Consider the following 14340-nt stretch of genomic DNA (forward strand, 5'->3'; position numbering starts at 1 on the left):
GAGCCTTCTTCAGAAGATATAACTGAATATATAATTTGTGTAAGAGGGCATGGTATAGTAATAAAACTAAAACAGCCTGAATAGGCGTAGTCACATTTTAAAAATGCGGTACATACGTACAAAGTCAACATCATGATTTAAGCTCTGGCGTGCGCCTCGTCTCCATGGACGCCGTGCGGTGGGCCTCGGGAGCACACGTGATACTAAGTAGGACTAGGTAACATTTATTACGTATGTTCCGCATTTTTAAAATGTCACTACGCCTATTTAGGCTGTTTTAGTTTTATTTCTAGACCATGCCTTCTGAGACAAATTATAGATTCAGGTATATCTTCTGAAGAAGGCTCAATTATTTGGTCTGAAACCTAGGTAAAGGTTTGTTTTATTACCGCAATCGAGGCTCATGGTTTCTTACATATTGGATTATCACGATTGCTGACTGGGCTGTAATGTTGAAAGTACAAAAATTTATCAACTTATAACAAGCGCTCGAAGATTTAAAGTGCTGCAAGTGGTTCGAAAATCTTAGGATTGTTGCTGCAAGCTATAGGGAAAGACGGGTATTATACAACATGTACGAGAACCAAGAGGGAACAATGAATATGGAAGACTAAGAATGAAGTGCTTGGATTAAAAATGACATAACAATGGACAGCAGACTTTCGCCCCAACTGAAGCATTGGCAGAAATACGAGTAAAAGAAAGTCTTAGGAATTGGATTAAAATTCATGACGGAAGGTTATCACCAGTGATAAGATCCGCTGATAACATTGCTACTATTAGTGAGAGTCAGGACGAACTCCACGACTTGCTGAAAGGATTCGATAGTCTAATGACGACGAAATATGGACTAGGAATAAATCAGAGAAAGATGGAAGTAATGAGGGATGGCAGAGATGAGGTTTGCGATAAACTAACATTAAAATAGGGTACCACGAAGGGGATGAAGTGAAGGAATTCCGCTACCTGGGGAGCAAAATAACGCATGACGCGGTAAGCAAGGAGAACATAAAAAAAATGGTTCTGAGCACTATACGACTTAACTTCTGAGGTCATCAGTCGCCTAGAACTTAGAACTAATTAAACTAACCTAAGGACATCACACACATCCATGCCCGAGGCAGGATTCGAACCTGCGACCGTAGCGGTCACGCGGTGCCAGACTGAAGCGCCTTTAACCGCACGGCCACACCGGCCGGCGAGGACATAGAAAGTAGATCACCACAACAAAGAGGGCATTCCTGGTCAAAGGAAGACCTCTAGTATCAAACATTCGCCTTAAATTGAAGAAAAAATTTCTGAGAATGTGCATTCTGAGTACAAGATTATATGGAAGTGATTGATGGACTGTGGGAAACTTGGAAAACAAGAGAATTGAAACGTTTTAGATGTGACGGTGTTATAGGAGGATTGTGGATGTTAGGTGAACCGACAGGATAATAAGTGTGGAGATTCTCTACAGAATCAGTGAGGAGAGGAATATGTGGAAAACAATGACAACAAAACGGGAAAGGCTGAAAGAATATGTGCTGGACGGAGTGGCCGAGCGGTTCTAGGCGCTACAGTCTGGAGCCGCGCGCCGCTGCGGTCGCAGGTTCGAATCCTGCTGCGGGCATGGATGTGTGTGATGTCCTTAGGTTAGTTAGGTTTAAGTAGTTCTACGTTCTAGGGGACTGATGAACTCAGAAGTTATGTCCCATAGTGCTCAGAGCCATTTGAAACATTTGAAAGAATATGTGTTAAGACATCAAGGAGTAAGTACTGTAGATCTTGAAGGAGATGTAGAGGGTCAACTGCAGCGGAAGACAGAAATAATGTGGGATGTTGGAAGTAAGCGCTACTCAGTAATGAAGAGGTTGACAAAGGAGAGGAATTCGTGACAAGTCACATCAAATCAGTTGAAAAAAGGGTGGTCCAAAAATAAATATAAAAATGTATGGGACAAGTGTTGTTAGTATAGGAGTTGAATTGAGTGAAGGAGTTGATCTACAGCAAAGATACTATGACAGATACCACAGTGGGTGGCAGAGCTGCGGGGGGTTGAGTTTAAGGTGCTTGTTTGTGTATTTGGAGAGATGTGCAAAAAATGGTGAAGGGATGAAAAAAATACAGTTGCTGATAAATAAGTAAAACAGCCACAAGACGTACTCGGATTTTAAAGGAACTACATACACTTACACACCATAAATAGGTGTCCGCCCCATTAGCTGAACGGTCGGCACGTTGGAATGCCATGCACAGGGGCCCGGGTTCAATTCCTAGCTGGGGTGGGAGACTTTCTCCCCTCAGGGATTGGATGTTGTGCTGACCTCATCATCATTATTTCATCCCCACTGTCGACGCGCAAGTCGCCCAATGCGGCGTCGCAGTCAATAAGACTTGCACTTGGCGGCCGAACGTCACGCCTGGGAACTCCCAACCACTGACGCCATATGACAATTTTTTTTACCATTAATAGGTAGTGTAATAGTGCAGACCGGGTGATCAAAAAGTCAGTTGTTGTTGTTGTGGTCTTCAGTCCTGAGACTGGTTTGATGCAGCTCTCCATGCTACTCTATCCTGTGCAAGCTTCTTCATCTCCCAGTACCTACTGCAACCTACATCCTTCTGAATCTGCTTAGTGTATTCATCTCTTGGTCTCCCCCTATGATTTATACCCTCCACGCTGCCCTCCAATACTAAATTGGTGATCCCTTGATGCCTCAGAACATGTCCTACCAACCGATGCCTTCTTCTGGTCAAGTTGTGCCACAAACTTCTCTTCTCCCCAATCTTATTCAATACTTTCTCATTAGTTATGTGATCTACCCATCTAATCTTCAGCATTCTTCTGTAGCACCACATTTCAAAAGCTTCTATTCTCTTCTTGTCCAAACTATTTACCGTCCATGTTTCACTTCCATACATGGCTACACTCCATACAAATACTTTCAGAAATAACTTCCTGACACTTAAATCTATACTCGATGTTAACAAATTTCTCTTCTTCAGAAACGCTTTCCTTGCCGTTGCCAGTCTACATTTTATATCCTCTCTACTTCGTCCATCATCAGTTATTTTGCTCCCCAAAAAGTCAGCATAAATTTGAAAACTGAATAAATAACTGAATAATGTAGATAGAGAGGTACAAATTGACACACATGCTTGGAATGACATGGGGGTTTTATTAGAACCAAAAAATACAAAATGTCCGACGAATGGCGCCTCATCTGATCAGAATAGCAATAATTAGCATAACAAAGTAAGACAAAGCAAAGAAGATGTTCTTCACAGGAAATGCTCAATATGTCCACCATCATTCCTCAACAATAGCTGTAGTCGAGGAATAATGTTATCAACAACACCGTAAAGCATGTCTGGAGTTATGGTGAGGCATTGGCGTTGGATGTTGCCTTTCAGCATCCCTAGAGATGTCGGTCGATCACGATACACTTGCGACTTCAGGTAACCGCAAAGCCAATAATCGCACGGACTGAAGTCTGGGGACCTGGGAGGCCAAGCATGTCGAAAGTGACGGCTGAGCACACGATCATCACCAAACGACGTGCGCAAGACATCATTCATGCATCTAGCATTTTTTTGTGATAATGAAACCCCATGTCATTCCAAGCATGTGTGTCAATATATATGTACATTATATATATATATATATATATATATATATATATATAGCGATCTTTGTCTTAATTATACATATGTGGTGACTGTTCTCTGGGACATGTCCAAAAGAAGACACACCAAACACACACACACACACACACACACACACACACACACACACAAAAAACACACACACACACACACACACACACACACACACGTGAAGACAGCCAACAATTTCTTCAGTGCAGATGAACATCAGGCTCGAACTGCAGGGCCGTATTCTTGACTGAAAATAGAGGACAAGAGGCCCTATGAACATGTGTCCAGAAATGGACAACGTGCATGCAGCGACAACAAATCGTCCCAGATCACAATACAGAGCTGCATCGCATCCACGTCACAACAGACGTTCACAGTGGTCTCCGTGGGATGCAACGAATGCGTTCACAGGTCGCGTTATGGATTGCCGCGCTCTTTTACACGTTCCGGCCTCTTTCTGAATAGCGTCACAGGCGTTGTGAGCACACTGTTGAACAGTCTGCACATCAGGAACTGGTTCAGCATACACAACGCTTTTCAAATGCGGCAAAGGTAAAAATCCAGAGGGCTTAGGTCGAATGATCTAGCAGGCCATGCCACGGGGCGTCCGTGTCATATCCAACGTCTGGGGAAGATGTTGCCGTGTCGGCAAACTGTAATGCGGAAGTGGGTTGGTGATCCATCATGCAGAAACCACATCACCTGTCGTATCGATAAAGGCACATTATGAAGCAGTTACTGCACTGAGGCATTGTGGAACAATAACTGGTCCAAGTATGTGGCCGGCAAGAATCCCTGCCCATACATTGACGCTGAACTGATGCCGATGAGACGACTCAGCCATTCCCTGAGGACTGCCTGTAGCCCACAGTTGACGATTATGCAAATTTATGATGCCAGTTCTGGTAAAAGTTGTTTCGTCGTTAAAGAGGGCAGATAACAGAAATCCTATAGTTGTGATGGTCTGGAGCAAACCGCATCGACAGAATACCCCCCTAGAGAGAAATCCACTGCTGATAATCCTTGCACTTAGCGGTTGACATGGAGGGTACACATAATCGTATGTTGGCTTACACCATGTTGTCGGGCCAGTTGCCTGGTTCTTGTACTGGGGTTCATCTCAATATTCTGTAGAACCCGGTCCTTTAAATCTGGTGTGTGCACAGTCAGCCACCTCCCTGCACGTTCTTCTATCTGAAGGGACCCATGATCACACAAACGCCCAAATGGAGCTTGAAGCGTTCTGTAATGTGGTTGTTGTGTGTGAGGATCGTTGTTTTGGTATAGCCATGCTGCCTGTCGATCGTTTCCACCTGCTTGAACGTACACAAACACGATCTCGGCTTGTTGCCAGCATGAATACCGGACCATTCTGCTGCTGATAGTACGCTGGGTCAATCACACAGCATGCAACACATGGAACACATGGCACATGGTCACACGAACTTTCATTTGTCAGCGCCATCTACAGTGGCAAAGATTCATTTCTGAACACATGTGCACACGACGTTTTCTCCTCCATTTCCAGTTAGGAATCTGTCGCTGCATATGTCGGTTGTATTAATGTTCGCCCTGTGTACTGTGCTACTGATATCAAATGCGATACTATTTGATTGCGTTGGTCAGTATACTTGATCTCATACTATTGCATATACAGGGTGATCCATTGACAGTGACCGGGCCAAATATCTCACGAAATAAGCGTCAAACGAAAAACTACAAAGAACGAAACTTGTCTAGCCTGAAGGGGGAAACCAGATGGCGCTATAGTTGGCCCACTAGATGGCGCTGCCGTAGGTCAAACGGATATCAACATTGTCTTTTTAAATAGGAAACCCCATTTTTATTACATATTCGTGTAGTACGTAAAGAAATATGAATGTTTTAGTTGGACCACTTTTTTCGCTTTGTGACAGATGGCGCTGTAATAGTCAGAAACGTATAACTACGTGGTATCACGTAACATTCCGCCAGTGCGGACGGTATTTGCTTCGTGATACATTACCCGTGTTAAAATGGACCGTTTACCAATTGTGGAAAACGTCGATATCGTGTTGATGTATGGCTATTGTGATCAAAATGCCCAACGGGCGTGTGCTATGTATGCTGCTCGGTATCCTGGACGACATTATCCAAGTGTCCGGACCGTTCGCCGGATAGTTATTTAAGGATACAGGAAGGGTTCAGCCACATGTGAAACGTCAACCACGACCTGCAACAAATGATAATGCTCACGTAGGTGTTTTAGCTGCTGTCGCGGCTAATCCGCATACAAGTAGCAGTCAAATTGCGCGAGAATCGGGAATTTCAGAAACGTCGGTGTTGAGAATGCTACATCAACATCGATTGCACTGGTACCATATTTCTATGCACCAGGAATTGCAGGGCGACGACTTTGAACGTAGTGTACAGTTCTGCCACTGGGCACAAGAGAAATTACGGAACGACGACAGATTTTTTGCACGCGTTCTGTTTAGCGACGAAGCGTCATTCACCAACAGCGGTAACGTAAACCGGCATAATATCCACTATTGGGCAACGGAAAATCCACGATGGCTGCGACAAGTGGAACATCAGCGACCTTGGCGGGTTAATGTATGGTGCAGCGTTATGGGAGGAAGGATAATTGGCCCCCATTTTATAGATGGCAATCTAAATGGTGCAAAGTATGCTGATTTCCTACGTAATGTTCTACCGATGTTACTACAAGATGTTTCACTGCGTGACAGAATGGCGATATACTTCCAACATGATGGATGTCCGGCACATAGCTCGTGTACGGTTGAAGCGGTATTGAATAGCATATTTCATGACAGGTGAATTGGTCGTCGAAGCACCATACCATGGCCCGCACGTTCACCGGATCTGACGTCCACGGATTTCTTTCTGTGGGGAAAGTTGAAGAATATTTGCTGTCGTGATCCACCGACAACGCCTGACAACATGCGTCGGCGCATTGTCAGTGCATGTGCGAACATTACGGAAGGCGAACTACTCGCTGTTGAGAGGAATGTCGTTACACGTATTGCCAAATGCATTGAGGTTGACTGCCAAATGCATTGAGGTTGACTGACATCATTTTGAGCATTTATTGCATTAATGTGGTATTTACAGGAAATCACGCTGCAACAGCATGCATTCTCCGAAATGATAAGTTCACAAAGGTACATGTATATACTAAGATGGTATCTGTTCTTCCGGACATGTCAGAAAGAACAGATACCATCGGTGACAATGCGGCTCGTTAGAATGAAATTACAATGAAATGAAGACCCTTAGCTGCTTACAGGCGTTGACATGTGTCAACGGGGACAGATGAAAATGTGTGCCCCGACCGGGACTCGAACCTGGGATCTCCTGCTTACGTGGCAGACGCTCTATCCATCTGAGCCACCATTATACTCATTACTCGCGGCGAATGCACAAACAGTGCCCGAACTCTTATGGGAATCGGCAACGCGCCGCGAGTAATGAGTATAATGGGCGGGGGCACTACGAATGTAGTGCGGGACAATACGTTGAGAATGTGGGTTTCGTGGGAGACGTGCCAGAGATGAATCTCTGCAGTCGTACTATCCTTTTTTTGTCCTCGGTGGCTCAGATGGATAGAGCGTCTGCTATGTAAGCAGGAAATCCCGGGTTCGAGTCCTGGTCGGGGCACACATTTTCATCTGTCCCCGTTGACGCATGTCAACACCTGTAAGCAGCTAAGGGTGATCATTTCATAGTAAAGGTACATGTATCACATTGGAGCAACCGAAATAAAATGTTCAAACGTACCTACGTTCTGTATTTAAATTTAAAAAACCTACCTGTTACCAACTGTTAGTCTAAAATTGTGAGCCACATGTTTGTGATTATTACAGCGCCATCTATCAAAAAGCGAAAAAAGTGGTCCAACTAAAACATTAATATTTCCTTACGTACTACACGAATATGTAAAAAAACTGGGGGTTTCTATTTAAAAAACGCAGTTGATATCCGTTTGACCTTTGGTAGCGCCATCTAGCGGGCCGACCATGGCGTTGTCTGGTTTCCCCCTTCAAGCTAGACAAGTTTCGTCCTTTGTAGTTTTTTCGTTTGACGCTTATTTCGTGAGATATTTGGCCCAGTAACGATCAATGGACCACCCTGTATACTGTGCACAGTTATTGGAACTGATATTGTTAATTTTCCTACAACTGTCCGTGCCAGGGCACTGACCTGCCAGATGCTGTGTACGTGCACGATGTGTGGGTGGTGCACGTTGCCCAGGATCTCCAGCTCGCGCGGCAGGAAGTTGCGCACGTAGTCGCGGGGCGCGTGCGTCGTGTCGATGACCTTGCACGCCAGCTGGGGGTAGGCCCGCGCCGCGGGCGACCGCGACCGCCGCGACGGCCCGCTGCCGCCGCCGCCGCCGCCGCCGCCGCCGCCACTGCTGACACTGGCGCCAGCCGCGCTGGCGCTGCCGCCGTTGGCGGTGGTACTCACCGCCGTGCGCAGGCGCTCCGGCTCCTCCGACAGCCTCGCCAGCTCCGCCAGCAGCACCTTGGCGTACGTGCCCCTGCCCAGCAGCCGCCTGACGCGGTAGCCCAGCTCGGCAAGCACCTCGTCCTCATCCTCGCCTTTCAAATGCTCACTCATCCCTCACAAAGCCATCCCAGTGCCACCTGCAGGAGTGACGCCACTATATTAGTTCACACAACTGCTTTGAATCATGCTTAACGACCAGAATAAAAAAGCTACGAGTAAGCAGACATCGAAGTTTGAACGCCTTGTAGCACGACAGAAGACTACGCAAGAACCAACTAAGCGTACTGTCATCAACCGTACAGGAAGAACGATCAATGACGCAGCAATGTCGGTGCTCGAGAAAGGACTTAATTCGCCCCGACCCCGACATCTCTATCGATTGTGGACATTATAAGCAGTGTGGAGCAGGCCACCTACACTCTGCCAGCCAATGAAGCAGAAGAAATACGTCGTGAAACGTGGAGTGCGCTCACCAGGTCCGCACCACTGAAACAGAACATCTCGATGGAGGAGAGAGCGTCCATCCGCTGGTTACGCAGTGATCCTGAGTTGGTGATCTTGCCTGCTGACAAAGGCAATGCTACAGTACTGCTCCTGCACCCACAATATAAGAGAAAAATGTACGAACTTCCCGATGACGCAGCGTACAGAAGGATAGAAGGAGACCCGACAAGTCGCCTTCAAATAACAACCGTTGAACTTCTTCGCAGTACCTTTGAGAGAAAAACTGTCAAGAAATTTCGACCACGAGCGGCTGTACAGCCACCAAAGGTCTACGAGGATAGGACACCTATGCGTCCAATAGTCAGCAACACAGAAGCAGCAACCTATGAACTGGCCCAACACCTGAGGGGTCTCCTTAGTCCATTTGTGGGAAAATGCGAACACCACATCCGCAATTCCATCCACATTGTGCAACGTATACAAGAACTTCGACTTCAGGATAGGAACTTGTTAGTGAGCTTCGACGTAGTGTCCCTCTTCACTAGAGTACCACTGAAAGACTCCATCGATCTCATAAGCAAGAAATTCGACAACAACCTAACAAGGCTTTTCGAGTGCGTGCTCACCTCAACATACTTCCTGTTCTGCGGAAATTATTATGAACAGACAGATGGCGTCGCCATGGGATGCCCGTTATCGCCGGTTGTAGCCAACTTTTTGTGGAGAATTTAGAGGAGAAGGCACTAGAACAAGCCAAACAAAAACCAACTTGTTTCTTCTGCTACGTGGATGACACGTTCCTTGTTTGGCCACATGGACGGGACAGCTTAAATGAATTTCTAGAACACCTCAACTCGCTGCACCCCACCATACAGTTCACGATGGAGGTCGAGCAAGATGGTGCATTACCGTTTCTTGAAGTCCTGGTGAAACGGAAACCTGACGGCAAGCTGGGACACAATGTACATAGAAAACCTACACTCACCGATTTGTACCTAAATGCCTCCAGCTGCCACCACAACTCCCAGCGTGAAGGCGTTTTGCGCACACTTGTTCACAGGGCACGATCGATCTGCGATCGGGAGAGCCTTCCAGCAGAACTGCAGCACCTCGAGACAGCATTGCGAAAAAATGGGTACAACCAGAAGCAAATAAGACACGCACTCAGACAGACTGCGCCAAGAGAACAAGAAGAAGAAACAGAAGAACACAAGTAATTCTCGTCCATTCCGTTTGTCGGAAACACCTCAAGAAAAATCGGTAGACTCCTGGGGAAACACAATGTGAAATGTGTATTCCGACCCCCTGCAAAAACCTTGACTCTACTGGGTTCAGTGAAAGATGACCTAGGCCTTCAAAAAACAGGCGTTTATCGAATTCCCTGTCAGTGCGGAAAATCATACACTGGGGAGACAGTCCGCACTGTAGAAGAGAGTTGCCGCGAACACAAGCGCCATACCGAATTACGTCAGGCCACTAAATCAGCCGTGGCTGACCATTGTGTAAAGACTAGCCATACTATGGACTATGAAAAAAAAAAAACCTTTGTCAATCCTCCTACTTCTGGGACTGTTTTACTAAAGGGGCCATCGAAATCCGACTGCAGGACGATGTAATTAATAAAGACAGCGGCCTTCAACTTAGTCAGGTCGGAACCCTTCACTCAGCCTGGAGAGAAAGATGTGATCCCAGAGATCGAGGACCGCCCCCGACAGCGGAAGCAGGGAGACTGCAGACCCCAGTTCAGACCCAGGCGCCGCTTCCCCAACCACCTCCAGTAGCCGCCGCGCCGGCCGCACCGAAGACACCAGGAGAGGAACGGTGGGGGGGGGGGGGGGGGGGGGGGGGGGGGTAACGGCTAATGTATATAGGGCGCCGTGAGGAACAGCACAGCACTCGTGAGGGACCACCTGAAGATGGCAGCATGTACGCCTGTCGAATATAGTGGAGAAATTGCGACGCTACCCGGTCGGATATCCGAGAACTGTTCAAATCAGAATTTAAAAAAAATTGTTATGAATCGTTCAGACAGTGTCGAAATGAGAGAAATTTTAGACACTCGGGAACAGTCACGAAGGAAGTCCCACAAGGTTCAATTTTGGGTCCACTCTTATGTCTTAAACACTGACAGAAAAAAATTGCAACACCAAGAGGAATTGTGCGACATGAATGGCAGTCGACTTTCTTCTCTGATAGATGATGTCTATTCAAATTTCGTGTCAGTAGAATAAGAGTGACGCTAGTGACACCACTACAAGGTTGCAAATAAGGTTTGCTTTAAATACACGCTGTAATGGTCATGAGCGTTAGATATTTTTGATATGGGAGTGGTGAATTATTCTTGGTCAAGAATGCCTCTAAGGTGACAAAGACGCCATTATAAAACCTCACTGAGTTTGAACGTGGTGCCGGCCGAAGTGGCCAAGCAGTTCTAGACGGTTCAGTCCGGAACCGCGCGACCGCTACGGTCGCAGGTTCGAATCCTGCCTCGGGCATGGATGTGTGTGTGATGTCGTTAGGTTAGTTAGGTTTAAGTAGTTCTAAGTTCTAGGGGACTGATGACCACAGATGTTACGTCCCATAGTGCTCAGAGCCATTTGAACCATTTTTTGAACGTGGTCGTGTAAGAAGACTAAGAGAAGCTGAATGTTCCTCGTAAAAACACTGCAAAAAGACTTAGTAGGAACGTTCTCCCTGTACATGACTGCTGGCAGCGGTGGTCACGAGAATATACAGTCGTAAAAAGATCGGGTTCTGGACAGCCACGTGGCACTACCGAGAGGAAAGACCATTATGTTTGGTGTATGGCTCTAGCACGTCGTACTGCCTCTGCTGCAGCAGTTTGAGCAGCAGTTGGAACTACAGTGACGCAGCTCAGTGCCAGACCCCTTGTAGCGTACATTCCACTGACCCCAAACCACCGCCATTTGCGACATTTGTGGTGTCAAGCGAGAGGTCATAGGAGGATAGGGTGGAGGTCAGTTGTGTTTTCTGTTGAAATGTGATACTGCCTCAGTGCCAGTAATGACTGCCTATTGGTTAGGAGGACCTGTAACCAACCCGTCTGCACGGTAGACACACTAGATCTACACCCAGAGTTATGGTCTTGGGCACGATTTCATATGACATTAGGAGCACTCTCGTCGTTATCGCATGCACCCTGACTGGAATTGTATATGTCAGTCTGGTGATTCGACCAATCGCGATGCCATTCATTGATCAGTATTCTAGGGGGTGTTTTTCAAAAAGATTACGCTCACCAACATGATCTACAGAGTTTCGACACGTTGCTTTGGCTTGTTCGATCGCCAGATCAGTCTCCAATAGACCACACGTGATATATCTCCAATGGACCACATATGGACGATAATTCTAGCGTCATCCATAAGCAGCCATAACCGTCCCGGTATTGACCGACCTAGTGCAACAGGTATGGTGCTCCATCTCACAAAGTGACATCTGGCATCAGTAAAACACAATGCATGCATATTTGCATGTCTGCATTCAACATTCTGGCGGTTACACCGTATATTAATGTACTAGCATTTCATATTTTCAATGACTTTTCTCACTCTTACATTAACACGTATCCGCAGCTCGTGGTCGTGCGGTAGCGTTCTCGCTTCCCACGCCCGGGTTCCCGGGTTCGATTCCCGGCGGGGTCAGGGATTTTCTCTGCCTCGTGATGACTGGGTGTTGTGTGACGTCCTTAGGTTAGTTCGGTTTAAGTAGTTCTAAGTTCTAGGGGACTAATGCCCATAAGTCCCATAATGCTCAGAACCATTTGAACCATTAACGTGTTATCTTACCAAAATGGCTCTGAGCACTATGGGACTTAACATCTATGGTCATCAGTCCCCTAGAACTTAGAACTACTTAAACCTAACTAACCTAAGGACAGCACACAACACCCAGCCATCACGAGGCAGAGAAAATCCCTGACCCCGCCGGGAATCGAACCCGGGAACCCGGGCGTGGGAAGCGAGAACGCTACCGCACGACCACGAGATGCGGGCTTATCTTACCAAATTAATCACTTAAATATAGTACCTAGAGAAATATATTCCCGAAAATTCATTACACTACATTAATTATTTCTTATGAGGTGCGATTTTCTTTTCGGCAGCGCACATGTCCGAAAAAAAATACAGCATACTCAAGGACAAGGGCATTCTGTTTACAAATAGTGTGACAGGTTCTTCATCACTGAGAGATGTTCTCTACTTCTGAAAATAAAACCTTTTAAATAATAAAACATGACCTATACAAGGAATCTGATTACCCCTGTTAATCGTGGACGAAAAGAAAAAAAAATGGCATAGTCTTCGTCAGAACGTGCAGAATCTTATGTGAAGCCAATAAGACGTCAATTTGAATCTAAATATGGTATGCCAATGTCTACGTAATAAAAAAATAAACTAGGTAATTCAGTACAATTATTATATAGATGCGATAAATCACTTTAACGGGGGCCAAATGAACAGTTGAAGTCAATATAGGCTAATTCCAGTAAACCTGCAAAAGTAAAAACAAATTATTGTAGGGGCCTACATAGACATCGCGCATCTGCTAGATGCCCACTAAATACGTAATTTTGTTTTGAAGCTGACAGCCAATGAGAAAATAGGTGCAGTTTTCAAGCAGAAATGGCGGACAGCATCAGCTGGTAATATACTTAATTTTATGGTAGCTAATTTTACTACACAAAAAATAAAATATGTACTCCCTCCAAAAGAAGTTACAAACAAACATTAAAATAAAATTATAATTAGCAGCAAAAAGTCTGAGAATAATTTTGAAAGAAAATTATTAACTGAACTTTAATTTGGCGGGTTTTTAACACCGTCAACAAAAGGAAATAATGGAAAGAATATTTATTGGAACCAAACAAAACTGAGATATTGTGACAGTATTTTTAAAATAGATAAGTTAACTGCAATTGTCTTTCATTTTGAAATGGGAGAGAGCGTAATAATTTTCTTTTAATGTCTTAACTGTTGCTGCAGGCAGTGCGATGACGTCAGCGGTTGCCCGCGCGGACGATGTGTGAAGTTAATCCCGGTTCGTGGCGCGGAGATAATGATGGATCCTCCTTTTTCATTAATATTCCAGTTACGGCTGTGGTTCACGTTTCCGTTGTAGTCGAATCAGCTGACAGTACTGGCGCGATAATAATAGTTCCAGTGTGTGCGTTGTCGTTACGCGCGCGACGTTTTATTATTAAAAGTTTATTAATCACGCGGTGCGGGTAGGTCGGAATTATTCAATGTCTTTAGTATTTACGATGTATAGCCGGTTAATGCCAATACTTCGCCCAGTTCTTTCACCGTGTTGCCACAGGAAAACAGTCACATGTGTTTATCACTATAACAGTCCGTTAAACATCAGTTCAATTTACGTCGTCGTCTTTAAGACAGTTTGTATGATATAATAAATGTTTCTTGATCAAATCACAACACTGTTCTTTTACTTAACATTTTGGTTTGTTCAACTTTCACGCAATTCTAACAGTTAGTGTCTCCACAGGACAATGGTGTCTGGTTCACGGCTAATAGTCACAAGTTCACACAGTATGTAAAATCGTCACCGGAAACATTCGATATACTTTTCAGGTTTTACTGTTCACTTAATAATGCACGATCTCCTGTTAATACAGCGGACGAACTGCAGTTAACTGTTCCTCCACGTATCACCGTCTTTCACGACGAACTTTGCAACGTTTTTCACCCGCGAACTGGCCAC

The 14340-nt window shown here is 45.4% G+C and overlaps 1 protein-coding gene across 1 annotated transcript in view; it reads right to left on the reverse strand.

Moving 5' to 3' along the window:
• LOC124789097 (testis-specific serine/threonine-protein kinase 6-like) overlaps positions 1-8265 on the reverse strand; it is a 53305-nt gene extending 45040 nt beyond the window's left edge. Inside the window, exons 1-2 of the mRNA XM_047256387.1 lie at positions 8116-8265; positions 7846-7974 (exon numbers count right to left, since the gene is read on the reverse strand). Of these exons, the coding sequence (XP_047112343.1) occupies positions 7846-7974; positions 8116-8265 (279 nt within the window). The remainder of the gene's footprint in view (positions 1-7845; positions 7975-8115) is intronic.
• Positions 8266-14340: the final 6075 nt, after the last annotated feature.

This window comes from Schistocerca piceifrons, chromosome 3 (assembly GCF_021461385.2).
Source record: "Schistocerca piceifrons isolate TAMUIC-IGC-003096 chromosome 3, iqSchPice1.1, whole genome shotgun sequence".
NCBI classification, from domain to species: domain Eukaryota; kingdom Metazoa; phylum Arthropoda; class Insecta; order Orthoptera; family Acrididae; genus Schistocerca; species Schistocerca piceifrons.